The sequence below is a fragment of the Podarcis gaigeae genome, assembly GCF_964106915.1.
Source record: "Podarcis gaigeae genome assembly, chromosome: 13".
Taxonomy (NCBI): Eukaryota; Metazoa; Chordata; class Lepidosauria; order Squamata; family Lacertidae; genus Podarcis; species Podarcis gaigeae.
The window spans coordinates 15,844,451-15,862,811 of NC_139689.1; the positions used below are offsets into that span (position 1 = coordinate 15,844,451).

The 18,361-nt window shown below is 49.0% G+C and overlaps 1 protein-coding gene across 1 annotated transcript; it reads right to left on the reverse strand.

Moving 5' to 3' along the window:
* Window positions 1-1,058: 1,058 nt before the first annotated feature.
* Window positions 1,059-16,241, reverse strand: MAPK7 (mitogen-activated protein kinase 7). The gene is made up of 7 exons (XM_083707346.1): window positions 16,094-16,241; window positions 13,362-13,594; window positions 11,684-11,849; window positions 8,913-10,042; window positions 6,629-7,557; window positions 5,270-5,397; window positions 1,059-3,787 (listed from the first exon to the last, which is right to left on the reverse strand). The coding sequence occupies exons 2-7, from the start codon at window positions 13,579-13,581 to the stop codon at window positions 3,634-3,636; spliced, it is 2,727 nt and encodes a 908-aa protein (XP_083563472.1). The 5' UTR covers window positions 13,582-13,594; window positions 16,094-16,241; the 3' UTR covers window positions 1,059-3,633.
* Between the last annotated feature and the right edge of the window lie 2,120 nt (window positions 16,242-18,361).

The window sequence follows — 18,361 nt, forward strand, 5'->3', positions numbered from 1 at the left end:
GCCCCCCTGTGAGAACAGGCATCAGATGGATAGCTCCATTGGTTATGGTGCCCAAACTTTTTCCAAAGAGGGCCAGATTTGATGAAGTCAAGGGCCATGGGGGCCGACCAAAGTTGTTGGTTTTTTAAAATGTATTTTTATTAAAGATTTTCTTAGTTTACAAAAGTATGTGCAATGTCTCTCTCTCTCTTTTTTCTCCAAGTAACATTTTTTACAGATCAGTTTCATTTGTTGAGACATTAGGAAGAAGGGGGAAAGGGGGGGGAGATGGGGGTGGGGTCGGGTGGCGATGTTTCTATTTTACTTAATATATGTGGGGTTTTGTGTCAGCATCGCTTATGCAGGTTCTCTGCTATTGACTTGTGTTCCTTTGGTTGTGAGAGAGGTTGGGGTTGGCCTAGGGTGTGGTTGTTTGTTTGTGATTGGCTGTGGTGACCTTTGTTTTCATGTGTGTGTTAGTGGGATGGGTGGCTGTTTTGGATCAGGTTAGCCATATTGATTTGTATCCGACCAAAGTTGTTAACCTTCTTTTAGGATTGAAGTTGCTGACCTTTTATTTTAGGGTTGGAGTTGATGAGCTTCTTTTAGGATTGAGGTTGTTGAGGCTTTTTTAGGATTTTACCCCAGGAAATAAACTGCCAAAGGGGCCGGATTAAACCGATTGGCAGGCCAGATTAGGCCCTCGAAATGGACTTTGGACATGCCTGATTTCCTCACTCGCCGACTGCAATGACACAGGGAGAGGATCCCGGCTGAAATCCTGGAGCTGCCAGTCAGTGCCACTCAGGATTACACCCCCCCAAAACAGACTTTGGACATGCCTAGACTTAGAGCTTGGTGCTGATAATGACAAAGTTGCAGGTTTTGATCCCCGCATGGGGCAGCTGCATATTGCAGGGGGTTGGACTAGATGCTCCCTCAGGGTCCCTTGCAAATCTACGATTCGAGGAAGCTGAACAAGATCGGCCACTGGCCTCATCCAACAGGGCCCTTCTTACACGCTAGTAATCCTACAGGCAACAAGGAAAGACACAATACAAATACTGCACCACTCCGACTTTTTATAAATCACAATTTTAATAGAAAGTTTAATGACAAAAATCATCACGAGATGGCACCATCGCTTTGGAGAAAATCCACCACACACAGCCAGCAGCACTCAAGACTCGGACTAAAGACAATGTACACACAACAGACACACACAAGAATCCATTTCAACTCTGACCTCTGAATCTTCAGAGGTGCGTTTTTTATCTCCACCCAGCTAACCAAGCACAGAAAGTATCCGGAAACCAACCCTGCGATCTGGCCAAAATCCCAACCCTCCCCCCTTTGTAGGAAAATGCAACTGGGGGCAAGGTTACCCTTGACAGAAAGAGAGAGAGAGAGAGAGAGAGAGAGAGAGAGAGAGAGAGAGAGAGAGAAAGGACATCATTAGTTACTCTTGATGCTGCAGGAACAGCTGAACCCAAAATAATCTCAGTTCAAGTAAACAAGGCCCCAGTTTAATTGTTCCAATGCAGTCCTGGGCTACAGAGTTTTCCTACTGGGCCACAATGAACCAAGAGGGAAGGTCACCTTCGCTATGCAATCTTCACGCTTCCATTGGGTGGAGGGCAGAAGAGAGATCTCTGCCCCGTCACCCCAAATGTAGAATTCGTAAACGAGGCCTCAAGGCCTGCTGCACACAAGGGAAGATGGCTGGCTAAGGCACTCCTGGAAATCTGGGGCACCCTCGTCTTGGTGAAAACAGGACCATCACCACCCTACGTTCTCGGCCACACTGCATCCTCCGGGACTGGAGACTCTCAACATGGCAGAGCGGCTCCTGAGGAAGGGGAAAGTCAGGCTCCTCCGTAGCAAATTTGGCGCCACGGTCTCATGAGAAGAAACAGCTGGTGGGCTGGCAAGATGGCAGCTTCAGAGGCCTTCTTGGTGACCAGGCCTGCCTGTTGCAGCCAGACGGAAGCCACCTGAAACCATCTTCATATGAGACTCGCACACAGGACAAGAGCAGCTGGCCAGGCAAGTTAGCAGAGGGTGCAGGAACTCCCATTAGTTCAGTTGTGCATGCAGAAGGAGCCAGGTTCAGAACTGATTTCAAATCCAGCTGGGGACCACCATTTCACTTGAAACCCTGGACAGCCGCTGCCAGTCAGTGTGGACAATACTGGGCTAAAGGGACCGATGCTCAATAGGTGGGCACCGTAGGGGGTTGTCCTGAGCCATCTTCCACGTGGCAGCCTCAGAAGAGGAGGAGTTTGGATTTGATATCCCGCGTTATCACTACCCTAAGGAGTCTCAAAGCGGCTAACAATCTCCTTTTCCCTTCCTCCCCCACTACAAACCCTCTGTGAGGTGAGTGAGGCTGAGAGACTTCAAAGAAGTGTGACTGGCCCATGGTCACCCAATAGCTACATGTGGAGGAGCGGGGAAACAAACCCGGTTCACCAGATTACGAGTCTACCGCTCTTAACCACTACAGCACACTGGCTCCCAAGACACACCTTCACTTGATGGGTCATGCTTGCAGGAAGGCAGGCATTTTAGACAGAGCCAGGAAACAGGTCCCAAAATGGAGGAATGGCAGGGAATTGCAACTCCCCGTCAGCCAAAGGCCAGAGACGATGGGAGCTGTAGTCCAGCAACACCGGAAGGGCCCATAATTTCTGCATGTCTGCTGAGGGAGGTTCAGAGTTCAATCCCTGCCATTTCCAGTTAAAAGGAACCCTGCAAAATTCCCCCCAAGATCTTGGGAGATGTATCCCAAGGTCAGAATCCACAGCGCCAAGCTAGACAAGCCCCCTTGTCAATATTAAGGCAGCTCCTTCTGTGAGATGGCTGCCACCAACGTAGATGGCTTTCAAAGAGGATGAGGCAATAATTTGTGGAAGGTAAGGCTGTCAGTGACTGCCAACCACATGGGCTGGCTAGCTTATTCCTCTGCTGCGAGAGGCAACATGCCCTCGAATGCTGAGAATCGCTGTTACGCTTGTGTTGTTCTTGCGGGCTTCCTGTAGGCGTCTGATTGGCCGCTGTGAGAACAGGATGCTAGGCTGATCCAATAAGGCCCATCTTACCTCCTTATTCCCACCCCCCCTTTCCCCGCAACAGGGCGATCCTCTCATACGATCCAGCGCTTTCAACACACTTTTTATAAAAGGCAAAGCGTGCTATGGCTACGCATTTGGCACTCGTGTTTCTCGCCCGTCATCAGTAAACGTGGGAAAAAGAAAACGTGTTTACACGGATGCTCGCCCCTCAAACAGTGTGAAGAGAGAGGAGTCCGGTTCTCAGGCCATGAGGCAAAAGGAAAACACAGTGAGGGGTCAGGAAGGCGTTCCCTCAGCAGGTAATGGACAACAAGTAAGACAACAGGCAATGGATCCACCTTTTAGTGTTGTCGGCTGAGGTTGTTACCTGAACAGCTTTCATTCTTGCGTCCTGCAACACACCCAAAGCTGGTGCTTTGAAAAAAAAGGAAGGAAGGAAGGAAAAAGGCAGGCACTGCGGTGACGTTCCCAGCCAGAGTCGGCAAGAAGGCCGTGAAGAAGACCCAAGCGGGGCTCAGACTTTATCGCACCCGGCCGAAACGAAATAGGAGGAAGACAGCGGAAGGGAGAGGCAACTTTTTCAGGCGTCCTGCAGGTCTGGAATGTCAGAGAGGATCATGGGAGAGCCCAGCTGCAGTTCCTGCTGGAGGGATTCCATGTCGGCGGGGTTCATGCGATGGACTTCCAGCCAGTCGGCGAGGAGGGAGGCCGAGAGCGGGGCAGAGTCACCTTGACTAAGGCAGGAGGAGGAAAGAGGGGAACAGGTGAAGGACAAGACAATGGGCGAAGGACAAGACAAGGCAGCTGACCAAAAGTGTACCATTTTGCATAATGCTGAGAGCTCTTCATGCAGGAAGGAGGGAATACAAAACAGTCTAGCCCTGTGCAGTGTAGTGCCCTCTTTGGGGTGCCTAGAGCACAGCCCTTTTTGGCACTTGGCAGATGCTATAGGACAGGGTTTCTCAAACCTGGGTCTCCATCCCTAACTGAAAAGACCAGTGGTCAGGGAGTCCAAAAACAGACCCGTGTCTGGGAGATCATGCTCTAGGACAATGTTCTTCAACCTTGCGCCTGCAAAAAAAATGTCGCTGGACTACAACTCCCATTGCCCCTGACCACTGGTAAAGGACGATGGGATCTGTAGTCCAAAAACATCCAGAGACTAAATTAAGATCAGGGCTTCACAAACTTTGATCTGCATGTAAATATACAATTAAAAAAATATACAATTAAAAAAATCATACACTAACTAGCGTGGTGCATTGCAATTGCTACAACCGGCAGGAAAATTGTTAAGAGGTCCACCAAGACCCTCAGCAATTTTCAGGTGGTCCATGGAGTAAAAAGCTTGGGGCCCATCAATTTGGAGCACCTGAATAGTCAGGGCACTATTCCTTTTCCTTTGATTGCCTCTTTAAAAGTTTGCAATTTCTATATGCGAGGGAAAGGGAATTTGCAGTCCTGCAGGTGTCATTTGACTAAAGCTCCCATCATCCCTGATCACTGGGCCATAGGGGTTGGGGCTGAGAGGGGAGGAGGAGACTGCAGAGAAGCAGAACGAATCTGTCTTCACAGCTGAAGATACAGGGCAGATCCCAGGGCCTGTACTAGCTTTTGCAGGAGGGGAATCCCATCAACAGGAAGGCTCTAGAGAGCAAACACAATTCTTTTCTTCCTCTAGAGAAGTCACACTTTGTTAACTGCTGGTAAGGAAAGAACACAGGGGCGGGATACTGGGGAAAATCCATATATTTCAGGTTACTATCCTACAAATCCAAATGAGGCAAGTTGCGCTGATTTTGGTCAGAGAAGGGGATGCTGAGAGCAGACATTTCTATCTGCAGAGGAAGTCCGGAGTGCTGGAATGTGTAAGCAATAAGCACTGTCTGTCTGTAGCTAGGGAAAAAGTCTGAAGTGACTCATAATGTGTCATTCCAGAGCTCACAAATGACAAGACTTCTAAGCTTTAATTTAAACCACAGAGTTATCCACTGATCATAGAATTCCAAAGCTAAAGGTCCCTTGGCTTTAGCTCTCAGCTGCCTGGCCCTCAGTGATGTCAGAGCAGGTAAGCCAATGGTAGCCGACCAATCTGTGGCCACACCCCCACAGCTCCACGGTCTTGAGGGAATAGGTCGTAAGCACGCTAGTGAACATCTGTGAGCAAATGGCACATAACTCTGTTCCCCTTACAAGCCCAGGCAAGCAACTCTCACCTCTCTCTGTTCTCCCCAACCATGTCGAAAGATTGGTTCAGAAATTCTTCCAGGTCAAATCCAACCCCATAGCCAGCTCCACTGCCTTTTGGGGTGCCAGAGAAAACAGGGGGCAAGAGGTCTTCCACCTGGAATCAAGAAAACAGTGGATTCATTCCTTGCGCAGAGATCAGCTTATCACAGGTCGTCATCAGGAACCAGCAGAGATCAGTGGACAACATACACAGTAGTAGTCAATATTAATTTTTACACAGAGTACACCCACTGAAATTAAAGACTAGCATGACTAAGTCAAGTCCACTAATTTCACATGGGTCTGCTCTGAGTAAACTTTAGCTGAAAACCATCCACAGTCCCCTCTGCCAGGCTACATAGAGCCAACAATATTTTTATTTTATTTTTATCACATGTGTATACGGCCCTACATCTGTAAATCTCAGGGCAGCTCACAACAAAAAACTACAATATAAAAAACACAGAATGCATAAAAACAACCATACAAACCAGGGTCCAAATTCAGATAATTTAGTTGTGCTTAAGATCCACTGAAATCAAACAGGGAAAGTTGGCTAAGGCGATTAAACACTATTAATACTAAACACAATTAATTTAGTCAACACCAGTGTTCTATGGATCTAGGCTACAGAGAATTTACCATATTTTTCGCTCTATAAGACGCACCAAACCACAAGACGCACCTAGTTTTTGGAGGAGGAAAACAAGAAAAAAAATATTCTGAATCTCAGAAGCCAGAACAGCAATTGGGATCACTGCGCAGTGAGAGCAGCGATCCCTCTTGCTGTTCTGGCTTCTGAGATAGCTGTGCAGCTTGCATTCGCTCCATAAGACGCACACACATTTCCCCTTACTTTTTAGGAGGGAAAAAGTGAGTCTTATAGACCAAAAAATACGGTAGTTAGTGCAAAACGTTGGCAACATTAAGATAAATTCAACAGTGTTAACAAGTTTTGATGGAAGCAATAATGGAATTCTGAATGGTTTAGTTTATATAAAATACGCAGGGATTTATGCTATGCAAAATGAACCATGGAAAGAGATGAAAGGAAGTCACTGGTGTTTTAAGGTTGTTTAAATAAATGTTCAAAATTGTAACACGGAAAATTTAATAATAAACAAGTAATAAGCAAGAGAGAGAAAGAGAGAATTTAGTTAGTGAAGCAGTGAGAGGGCGACCGGCATGGATCAAATGAGCTCTTGAGGGCTGCTTGGAAAAAAGTTATGTGGCCACGACCTCGTTGCCAAGTGACCCCCAGCTTCTCCAAGCACCAAAAACGAAAAGGGAACCCCCCCCCCCCATTTCTCTAGAGAGCAACTAGCAATACAGAAAAAAGGCATCACCTGGGATTTAGACAACTGCTGTGTCACCACGTTGATATCTGGAGGCTCTGACGGCAGTCCCGGGGCCATGTGGGGCTGGACGGGTCCCCCGGCTTCGTCCCCAACCAAACCCTGCGGTGGCAGCTCAGGCTTGCCCCCCACCTCTGCCAGAAACAGGGGCTGCTCCGTGCCGGCCCTGGGTCCGTAGCTCACAGCTTGTTCCGGAAGAGTACCTCTAGGGGGCGCCACCTCCGGCTGAGTCACCGGCAGCTGCCCGGCCACGGCCCAGTTTTCAGGAGCCTGGGAGATGCCGCTCCAGGCGTTGAGGGCTGCCACGCCGTAAGGGCCCTGGAAGATCTGCCCAGAGGTGTATTTGACGCCGAGGAGGCACTCCGGTTTTGGGGGGGCGGGTTTTGGACACGCCGAGGCAGTGACCAAGAAGGGGGCCGGCTGCGCTGGGAAGAAATGGACCACGTTGGCGCCGGAGCCCTGGACGGGGGCCAGCTCTGCCCCCACAGGCACGAGAGTCAGCTTGGGCCCACACAAGCCAGGCACCCTCTTGTCCGGGAAGGCGAGGAAATCGGCAGGCGTGCCGCTGGAAGGGGTCGTGGGGATGTGGCTGGCAGGGGGCGGCTGAGGCGGCAAGGGGTTGGCAGGAGGGGCCTGAGGCAGGATGTGGGCGGCTGCGTTCGCCTGAAGCGGGACGGCGGACCCGTTCTGGAGCGGCTTGTTCTGGTTACGGTCCACCATCTTGGTCCACCTTTCCAGAAGGTTCCGGTCATTCTCGGTCAGCATTCCCTTCCGCTCCCGCTCCTTCTCCTTCTTCTGCTTCTCACGCTCCTTGGCTCGCTCCTGGCGCCGCTTACGCTTCTCCTCGCGCTCACGCTGGCGCTCCTTTGCCGTGACTGGTCTGCGGATATCAGGCGTCTCTGGCACTGTAGAGGGTGTATCTGCGGAAGAAAGGAAGAGATTGCGGGAAGTGGATAAACACCCAGCATTTGCTGTTGCCCTGCATTATGCAGCCGCTACGTCTATGGTCAGCGATTCAGTTTCACCTGCGTATCATAGAATTCCAGATTTGGAAGGGAACCCCAAGCGTCATCTAGTCCAATCCCCTACAATGCAAGAATATACAGGTGGCCTGAATGGGAATCGAACCCACAACCTTGGCATTATCAGCACCACACCGTAACCACCTGAGTTAACTTTCCATGCTAGGAAGCTTATGCTTGTGGAAAATCACTAAATTTGTGAATTCCACCAATAGTCCAGCTCTGCAGGAATCACTTCACACAGGGCACATCTTTGGAAATATCCCAGATCACCTAGCCTAACCTTCCCTTTATGACAGGAGCTGCAGTCCACAACATCTGGAGAGTGTTAAGCAGGGGGAAAGTGGCTTAGAGGGTCCTGCTGCCCATCAGAACAACTGGAAAGACTCCGCTCTCCTAGGGGAACATTTCCCCCAAATGTGAAGATCTAGGATGGGGAATATGTAGTCTGTTGGACTACAAGTTCCTTCAGCCCCAATTAGAGTGCCGAAATCCCCCAGTCCATTAAGGGCTTCCTTTGAAGGTGACCCGGAAACTACAAGTAATCCAGAATGCGGCAGCTAGACTGGTGACTGGAGTGGCTGCCGAGACAACATAACACTGGTCCTGAAAGACCTACATTGGCTCCCAGTGTGTTTCCAAGCACAATTCAAACTGCTGGTGCTGACCGTTAAAGCCCTAAACGGCCTCAGCCTAGTATACCTGAAGGAGCATCTCCACCCCCATCGTTCAGCCCGGACACTGAGGTCCAGCTCAGAGGGCCTTCTGGCAAGAAGCAAGGTTACACTGAACCAGGCAGAGGGCCTTCTCAGTAGTGGCACCTGCCCTGTGGAATGCCCTCCCTTCAGAAGTCAAGAAAATAAACTATCTGACTTTTAGAAGACATCTGAAGACAGCCTTTTATTGGGAAGTTTTTAATGTTTGATGTTTTATTCTGTTTTTAATCTGCTGGGAGCCGCCCAGAGTGACTGGAGAAACCATGCAGGTATAAATAATAAATAATTATTATCTCCTCTCACTGCTACCTTGCACCAAACTGCTTCCTTGAAACCCTTGGGAAATGGCCATAGCACCGAAGTAAGCCTTGCATTAAGAAGGGTCCCAGGTTCAATTCCCAGCATCTCCAGGCAGGACTACAAATGTCCTGTCAGAAACCCTGCAGAGACGCAGCCAATCAGCGGAGCTAATCTTGACCTAGATGGACCAATGGCGTGGCTCGATATACGTCAGCTTCCTTTGCTCCAAACCCTTACCTCTGGCCTTGTGCCGGAGAGTCGATGACAAAATGGCCGCACGGAGGGCAGCCTTGGTGTCGTCCGAGATAGCGCCTTCCCGCTTAGGTGGAACAGCGGCCGGAGCACCCTCTTCAGCCTTCACCTCCGGCTGCACAACGGCCGACGGCACTGGCGGAGAGGTGAGGTCAATTGTCTCCGTCAGCAAGTAGGGCCCGGGAGACGCCATGGCATAGTCTCCGTCTCCAGCCCGAGGCGAGCCGGCACTGGGCATGTCGACGTCACGGCAGCAGAGGAGCAATGCCTGGCCGCCTCCGCTGATGACCGCCTGCTTCAGGGCCGGCTTGAAGCTGATCTGCCGCCGAATGCCCTCCCGGCGCTCGTGGAAGTCGTTGATCTCGGCCACAATGGCCTCCTTGATCTGCTCCTTGGTGAGCACCCGCTTGTCGAAGTCGAAGTCGAAAGCCGGGACGCAGTCGGGCTCGTCGTCCGGATCGTGGTACTTGGCCAGGAAGGGGTAGTTCAGCGCCTCCACCACGGAGATCCGCTCGCGGGGGTCGAAGCGCAGCATCTTGGAGAGCAAGGCCAAGGCTTTGCGGTCGGCGTTCTGGTAGAGGCTCTCCCAAGGCACCGGCTGGCGCGACGGCAGGCTCTGGACGTAGGCGCGCACGCGGTCGGCCCCGATGGAGTGGACCACTTTGGCCGGAGGGGTCCCCAGGACCGTGATGATCAGCTGCAGCTGGTGGATGTAGTTCTTCCCCGGGAACAGCTGTTTCCGCCCCAGCATCTCGGCGAAGATGCACCCGACCGACCACATGTCGATGGCTTCGGTGTACTCATGGAGGGAGAGCATCAGCTCCGGGGCCCGGTACCAACGCGTGGCCACGTACTCAGTCATGAAGTACTTGTACTCGTCGGGCTTGGTGCAGAGGCCGCGGGCCATGCCGAAGTCGCCGATCTTGAGCTCGCAGTTCTCGTTGATCAGGAGGTTGCTGGGCTTCAGGTCCCGGTGGATGACGTTGGCCGAGTGGATGTACTTGAGGCCCCGGAGGAGCTGGTAGAGGAAGTAGCGCACGTGCTCCAAGGTGAGGGGCTGAGAGGAGTGGATGATCTGGTGCAGGTCGCTCTCCATCAGGTCCAGCACAACGTACCTGGCCAAGCGAAGAGCAAGCATGTTCAGTCAAGGAGAGAATCTGAATATTGTTAAGAAACCAGAGGCCTTCCTTTTGGGCATTGTCGGCCAATTGGTGTCAAAGAAAGACAGAACATTCTTTATTTATGCAACAACCGCAGCAAGGATACTTATCGCAAAATATTGGAAGACACAAGATTTGCCCACCCTGGAAGAATGGCAGATGCAAGTGATAACTATATGGAATTGGCAGAAATGACTGGCAGAATCCGAGATCTGGGAGAAGAGTCGGTGGAAGAGGACTGGAAGAAGTTCAGAGAATATCTCCAAAAACATTGTAAAATGTTTGAATGTTAAAATGATGTTGGATATAAAGATAACATGGCATTAGTGACAGAGTTATAAGGAATATGTAAAAATGTTTTAAAAGAAAAGGATGAAAGGACCAGAGTAAAATTATGTCGAAATTTATCAAAGTGATATAAGGGATTAAGTTATAAAGAATATGTAAAAATGGATTTAAAAAGAAAGGAAAGGAAAAATCGGAGACATAATAGGTTGAAATGTATAATATTGTATAAGATTTGAAAGAGGGTAAGGAATTGCTGAATTTGATTGTGTAAAGGGGAACACAGAAAGGGGAGACGTGAGGAAGTCAGGAAAGAAGGCTATAAAGATAATAAGCAAAAAACTAGATTTTATTTTTTCTTTGTTTTTCTGTCTTTTCTTATTTTTTCTTATGTTTTTACTGTACTTTTTTGTCATGTTGGATTGTGTTGTTTTTCTTTTATTGTCTTTTTTTTTGTTTGATTGTGATGTTTGTTTTATTATATAAAATCTTAATAAATATTTTTTTTATAAAAAAAAAAGAGAATCTGAATATTGTTCCACCACAATATTCACTGGGGACCTTTTGGCCAGACTCTGTCTCTCTCTCACACACACGCTCTCTCTTTTCATATCATTTTTTTAATATAAAATTTATTTATTTGGTTTTTCAAATTAAAATTTTACAGAGATATATCAAACGTAAATCATAAAAACAAGATTCCAAAGAATCTCCTGGACTTACGTACTCCCCTTGTGGTCCTATTATTAATCCTTTCTTCCCACATCTTTTATGATAATCCAAATCCTTTACCTCTTCCATTATATCCAGAATTCCTTTTCATATCATTTTTATTGTCTCCAAAAACATTTCAAAGCGTTTATCAACATATACATTTTTTTAAGCATACAAAGTTTCTTCTTGACTTCCCGCCCCTTCTTTCCCGATGTTTGTTTTTTATTCCTTTTTATTAGCTGTTTTGTAGCACATCTATTTGTCTTGTCTAAATCCCGCTACCATTAAATCTTTCAATAATCTACTGCTTATATTTCAAATCCTGCAAGCGACTTCTTTTTTCCTATTATGATTTTATTGTAATTTTACTGGTGTTAGCCGCCCTGAGCCCAGCTCTGGCTGGGGAGGGCAGCGTATAAATTATTATTATATTATTATTATTATTATTATTGTGATAATTTGATAGATCAGTGGTCTCCATTCTTCCTTAAACACTTCATCATTATGCCCTCTTGATTTGGCAGTTAATTTTGCCATTCCAGCCTAGTACATAGTAATGAGGATACTGGGAGGAAACTGAGAAAGAATAGCACTTACACAGATTTGAATTCCGCATAAGGCACAGAGGGCTTAAGGATGTCCTTGATGGCGATGATGTTGTCATGCTTGAAATGTTTGAGGATCTTCAGTTCACGCAAAGTGCGCTTGGCATTCATCACCACATCGAAAGCGTTGGGGATTTTCTTGATCGCCACCTGCTGGCCTGGCAAGGGAAGAGCAGGGGAAACAGGTTCAAAGCGTTAAATCAGAAAGGGATACGGCTCATGCATCCTGGTCTTTCCCTCCTTCCCCTGGAGTGCGTTATGGTATTTCTCCCCCTCGCAACAACCCTGTAAGGAAAGCTAGGCTAGGCTAGGCTCAATGCACCTGATGTCTCCCACTAAGGTTTAAAACCAGCCCCATCTGCTTCACACCCGGAGCCAAATTAGATGTGAAGGGGCGATTGCCTCGTTCACATATGGCATGTGAAGAATTGAGAACTGCTCTCTTTTTTAGGGAGGGAATCCTTTGATTTTTCAATTTTTTAAAAATCATTTTTAATAACGGATTACAGAAAAAATAAAGAAAAATTAGTTTAAACATGGTAAGCTGTCACAATTGTAAATGAAGAAATATTTATTTATTGCATTTCTATCCCGCATTCCCTCGCAAAAGTAGCTCAAGGTGGTGTACATGGTGCTCCCCCTCCTCATTTACTCCTCACAACAGCCCTGTGAGGTAGGTCAGGCTGAGAGGCAGAGACTGGCCCAAGGTCACCCAGTCAGCTCCATGGCTGAGTGGGGATTTGAACCCTGCTCTCCCCCAGGACCTAGTCTGATGCCACACAACAGGATAAAGGTAAAGGTAAAGGGACCCCTGACAGTTAAGTCCAGTCGTGGCTGGCTCTAGGGTTGCAACGCTCATCTCACTTTACTGGCCGAGGGAGCCGGCGTACAGCTTCCGGGTCATGTGGCCAGCATGACTAAGCCACTTCTGGCGAACCAGAGCAGCGCACGGAAACGCTGTTTACCTTCCCGCCGGAGCAGTACCTATTTATCTACTTGCACTTTGATGTGCTTTTGAACTGCTAGGTTGGCAGGAGCAGGGACCGAGCAACGGGAGCTCACCCCGTTACAGGGATTCGAACCGCCGACCTTCTGACCAGCAAGCCCTAGGCTCTGTGGTTTAACCCACAGCGCCACACGACAGGATACAGCTATGCAATTTACCGAGTTGATAACATACCAAGAGGAAAGGGATGCGTGGCATATGATCACGAAGGGTACAGTTACAGTTCAGTTTTTAGCATCAATGGGTGCGTCACCACAACCCCCAAACTCTGTTTTTATTCCCAGCCAGGCTCCAATGAGTCGAGCGGAGAAAAAAGAAATCCCTGGGGCATCACAGCGCAGAGTAGCCAATCAGGACAAGGCCCCAAAGCCTCAATAGTCAGCTGGGGGATGCAATCCACCCTTTACCCCAGTCAGACAGTGGACAACCAGGTGTCTAGAGAACCAGAACCTGAGCACAAGAGCATTCTTTCGACTTGGGATTCCCAGGAACTGGTATTCATAGGCAAATTGCCTCCAACAGTGGAGGAAGAAAATAGCCCTTGTGGAGAGACTTATTCGCATCCATCCATTTGCAGGGGCCCCACCTCTGCGCACAGTAAAAGACCAAACAACGGCATCCTCTCAGCTTCCATCCAGCGCTGGCGCTTTCCTCCCGCCCTTACCTGTGTCCTTGCGGCGTGCCGAGCTCACTACGCCGTAAGCGCCGGTGCCAATCGTCTCGATGACCTCATATTCATCCCCCACCTCAAAGGTGACGTCGAAGGAGCGCGCCTTCAAGATGGCCAGGTTCTTGGCTGCCACCGTGGCCTGGTGAGCCGGCTCCGGCTTGGCTTGGGCCCGAGCCGCTTCCTCGCCATCATCTTCGATCGGTGGCTCCGCCATGGTCTGTGGGCTCCTGTCAGAAAAGGCCAAACGTGTTTAAGGAAGGAGCACCGCCCTTCTTAGCAAGGGGCACCATCTACCATCCCCCTTCTCCACCGCATGAGATACAGCAGACAGTTAAATAATAATAATAATAATAATTGTATTATTTGTGCCCCACCCATTTGACTGGGTTGCCCCAGCCACTCTGGGCAGCTTTGAGGTGTTGGCACGCAGTTTCCAGGAAGAATCTCATTCAGCTCCTTCATTGCACAGCTTTTGACACACAGTGAAAGTATTGCTTTTACAGTGAGCATTATTTGTTTACTGAGTAACATTCGTTTATTAAAAAATACTGCTATACGGCCTGCCTCATTAATTCTGGAGGCCAGCAATGTCCAAATGGGTATAAAAACATTAGAATATGGGCAGCGGGGTGTTCGTGTGTGTGTGAGAGAGAGAGAAATTGTAAGACGAGGGCACAGTTAAAATGGTACAGTACCAGCAAAGTCCGCAGACATTAAAAACATTTAAAGCAGACATTGGCAGTCCTGGGGCTCTTCAGGAAGATGGGCATGATATCACTTTGATAAATAAATTTGATAGACAGAAACAGATCTGTGTTTTTAAAAAGACACCTGAAGATGACTAATGTGTGCGTTTGTCAAGGGAATGGTAGTCCCACAGTGCAGGAATCACCACAGGAAAAGTCCTTCTGCTATGACTGTTTACTGCACTTCCATGGCAGTGATGCAACCAGGAGGGACTCATCAGTTGATCATAATGATCATGTGGGGCAGAGGTGGGGAAGCTCCAGCCCACAAGCCTAGTTAGGCCCAGAATGGGTCACAATTTGGTCCCAAGGCCATTCCCACCCATCCAACCACCCACATCCTCCTATCACACATTTGACGTTGTAAATAATTTCAGGTGTGCAGCAGGTAAGGACACAACAATCGGATGTTACCACAACCCCTTTGAAGTTTGACAGGGGGTACCTCCACTCACTTATCAAGGTTGTGGGGGGCTGAATCCAGTTCCTCACTCCTGGTGTAGGAAAACAGGGAGAAAGGTATCCTGGTCCCAAGATATTTAGGGCTTTCTAGGTCCATACCAAAATATCAAACATGACCCAGTAGCTTGGGGGCAGCCAGTATAACTCATTTAAGCATGATATAATATGTACAGTAATAATATTTCCCAGTAAGTAATGAAGTGGCTGCGTTTTATATCAGTTACAGCTTCCAAACCAGCCTAAAAAGCAGTCCTAGACAGAGCGTGTTAGTGATACTGAGAGGCATTGTTTTTTAAAATATGCTGCTCACGTTATGTGTTCCAAATGTTTTAATCAGCATTTAACTGTTTTATAGTTCTCCAACTCAGGGTCCTTGATGAACAGAAAGAAGAACTAGATTTCAAATATATTGGCATGTGCCAAGGTTACTTAGAGATATCAGTTACTCAATGTGGTTTATTTCCCCACCCCCGGGTAGTTGACTTTAATTGCTATAGCTGTCACCTAGGCAAAATATATTAAGATAGGCCAACAGTACAGTGATTTGCAAATCAAGAGCAAAAAAAATGGGATTAGAGGATGAAAGTAACAAATACCTTACCCCTGAATGGGATTTATTCCTTATTTCAGAAAACCTGGAGCCCACATTAGACACACACTATCCCACAGAATAATCATCCTTAGCTGCTTCCACAAAGCAAAAGGAGATCAACACACAGGTCTGTGGAGGTTCCCCATCGTCACCCAGGATATTGAGGGGGAGGCAGTTGGAAGGACAGACAGCAGGGAATGGTGAATGGAAGGCAAACAAACAATGGCAGCTGCCATTCTTTTTAATTTCATGGGACAGAGAAAAACGATTGGGGGGGCTGGGGGGAAATGCCAGCCGGGTCTGAGATAAGCGAGGAAGGGAGACATTATGGGATGGTCAGAGCAAAGCCATTATGCCCCCACCTGACATGTGGTGGAATGCTGCGAATGAGGGAAAGGGAAAGATGCCAAAGAGAGCATCTTAGCCCATCACAACCACCCCCACCGGAAAGTAAATGGGAATGGAGGCTATTATGGGATAGAAGAGAAAAGGGCTACCCCCTCCCTATCTCCCTACAAACCAGCTGCGATAAGGATCCATCAGAAGCGGGCGGTGGGGAGAGTTGGGGTTGGAGATGTCACTAAGGAAGAATAGGGAATATTATGGAATAGAAAAGGAGGGGCTGCCTTCCGCCATGCAGTGGGTGGAGGGGAGGGCGGAGAGAAGGGGAGATCTTAATTTCGAGGCTTTTGGTCCTCGGCGGGCGGAAAGGGGAAAGAGGAGGCGTACCGGGCGGAGGAAAGGAGGAGGAGAATAATAGTAGTAGTAATTTTATTATTTATACTTCTCATGGGGAGAAAGAAGCATTGCAAAGGCAGGAAGGGATCTTGCACTGGGAAAGGCTGAACCCTGAACCCCTTCGCCGTGCTTCTTAATGGAGGGGGGGCGGGAAGAAGGGAGGGGGGCAATGAAAGGTGCTTGCTCACCTGCCAGAATGCAAGGGGAGGCGCAGCAGCCCTCCGGCAGACTTGGGCGGTTCCCTCTCCGGTCCGCCACTCCCTCGCCCTGGCCGCCGACCCCTCCTTCTTACCTCGCCTCCCCCAGAGTGCCCGGATGTCACCGCTCCGAACCCGCCTTGGCCAATCAGAACGCAGGAGGGCGTGGCCTCAGCCGGCGACGATCTAAGCGGCGGCTCGTCCAAAAAATAAAGGAAAAAGGAAAATCCCGCCTCGCTCGCTCCAATGAGCCAATCGCAGAGCGGCAGAGAGAGAGGGAACCACTGAGAGCTGAGAGATTGGGGAGTGGGGGGAGAACCACAATGGCGGGGGCGGAGCCAAAGCTCTCCTCGCACCTGGAGGCAGATGCATTGGCAGCCGTCAGAAAAGGCGTCGCTCTATTTGCTGCGGATTTTGGGAGCGACACGAGGACCTTTGTTTTCTGCGTGGGGAAGAAAAGCCGCTCCTAAGTCCATAGGCGGAGTTCCAATGCTTGGCGGTGCAGTAGTGGGGAAAAACTTCATCGGTTGGACTTCTGCCTGTCCGGCAGGTGTTGGCAGCTTTTCCAGGGACTATGCAGAGCCACTCGGGGGAGCAGGGCAGGGAAAGCCCCGGTGGTCTGCGAGGCACCAAATCCTGCCATTCTGCTTCCCCAACTGAACTGCCTATGTGTTTAATAATAATAATAATAATAATAATAATAATAATAATAATAATAATAATAATGGACGCAGGTGGCGCTGTGGGTTAAAGCCTCAGCGCCTAGGACTTGCCGATCGAAAGGTCGGCGGTTCCAATCCCTGCGGCGGGGTGCGCTCCCGCTGCTCGGTCCCAGCGCCTGCCAACCTAGCAGTTCGAAAGCACCTCCGGGTGCAAGTAGATAAATAGGGACCGCTTACCAGCGGGAAGGTAAACAGCGTTTCCATGTGCGGCTCTGGCTTGCCAGAGCAGCGATGTCACGCTGGCCACGTGACCCGGAAGTGTCTCCGGACAGCGCTGGCCCCTGGCCTCTTAAGTGAGATGGGCGCACAACCCCAGAGTCTGTCAAGACTGGCCCGTACGGGCAGGGGTAGCTTTACCTTTTTACATCTCACTGGGTTTCCCCAGCTACTCTGGGTGGCTCCCAACAGAATATTAAAATACAACAATTCATCAAATACTAAAAGCTTCCCTAAACAGGGCTGCCTTCAGATGTCCTCTAAAAGTCAGATAGTTGTTTATTTCTTTGACATCTGGTGGGAGGGCATTCCACAGGGCGAGTGCCACTACCGAGAAGGCCCTCTGCCTGGTTCCAATGACAGAATAGCTGTGCTATCCATGACTGTTTCTTCCTAATGGTTCCCTGCCTCACTGCCAGGTGTGACTATAATCATCTCAACAAATCATCTCAAGGTTATAGGTGTGGGGTTTTTTAAATCATGCATGTAAACTGATTATCACTGGCTGTATTTTCAACTCCCACCTTACCATTTTCTCTCTTACAGTGTCTACTAGTTTAAGATTTCACTTCAGGCATAGGATGAAGTGGCCTTGAACCCATGAAATCTATGAATCTTGCTTGTCTTTCAGGGGACACAAGATGTCACCTCCCCTGGGATGAGGGATGGACTGTGAAACCACTCTGCGAATTATAGCTCTGCGAGGGCAACAGGAATTCTCCTACCAACCTACAGCACTCTTAAATGACAGTCCCCAGGACACTTTGAGGGAAAGCCAGGACTGTTTAGAGCTGTTTGCTGCTTTAAATGCAATAGTCTGGAGAAGACCTGCATTACTGATTGAGCCTCTGCAGTGGGAGTGACTGAATGACCCAACTCAGTAGAATTAGCCACTCCCAACAAATGCCGACTGGAAAAATGGAAGCAATGTCATCCTCCTCGGAAGGAAGCTTTGAGCTCATAGGAAGCCTAGAATTTATTTACTTACCACAGTCAAGAAAATCTACCGTTCTTGCCCCACTGAAGCTTTTGTTGTTGTTTCTTAATTCCCTAAAGCAGTGGTTTTCAACCAGTGTGCCATGGCCCTGGGGTGCCTTGAATGATGATTGGGGTGCTACAAGCAACACTGGCCTCTATCCCTCTTTCCTCCCTCCTGATGCCCTCTCATGTCTCTGCCTACCAAAGGCTTGTGCGGCTGTTTGATGCAGCAGCCCTGGCTACAAGCTCCCCAGGCGAATGGTACCTCTGGGGTTGGCCAGGGGTTGCCTCACATCCCCTTGTGGGGCTGTGTGAGGAGGCACCTCTCCTTGGGGCAAGGGGG

Bases quoted from the DNA above. Each gene is read 5' to 3' on its own strand.
- MAPK7 (XM_083707346.1), bottom strand. From the start codon at position 13,581: ATGGCGGAGCCACCGATCGAAGATGATGGCGAGGAAGCGGCTCGGGCC. The intron at 11,850-13,361 runs GTAAGGGCGGGA...TTCCCTTGCCAG, and splicing joins GGCACGCCGCAAGGACACAG to GCCAGCAGGTGGCGATCAAG. The intron at 10,043-11,683 runs GTAAGTGCTATT...TCGCTTGGCCAG, and splicing joins TATGCGGAATTCAAATCTGT to GTACGTTGTGCTGGACCTGA.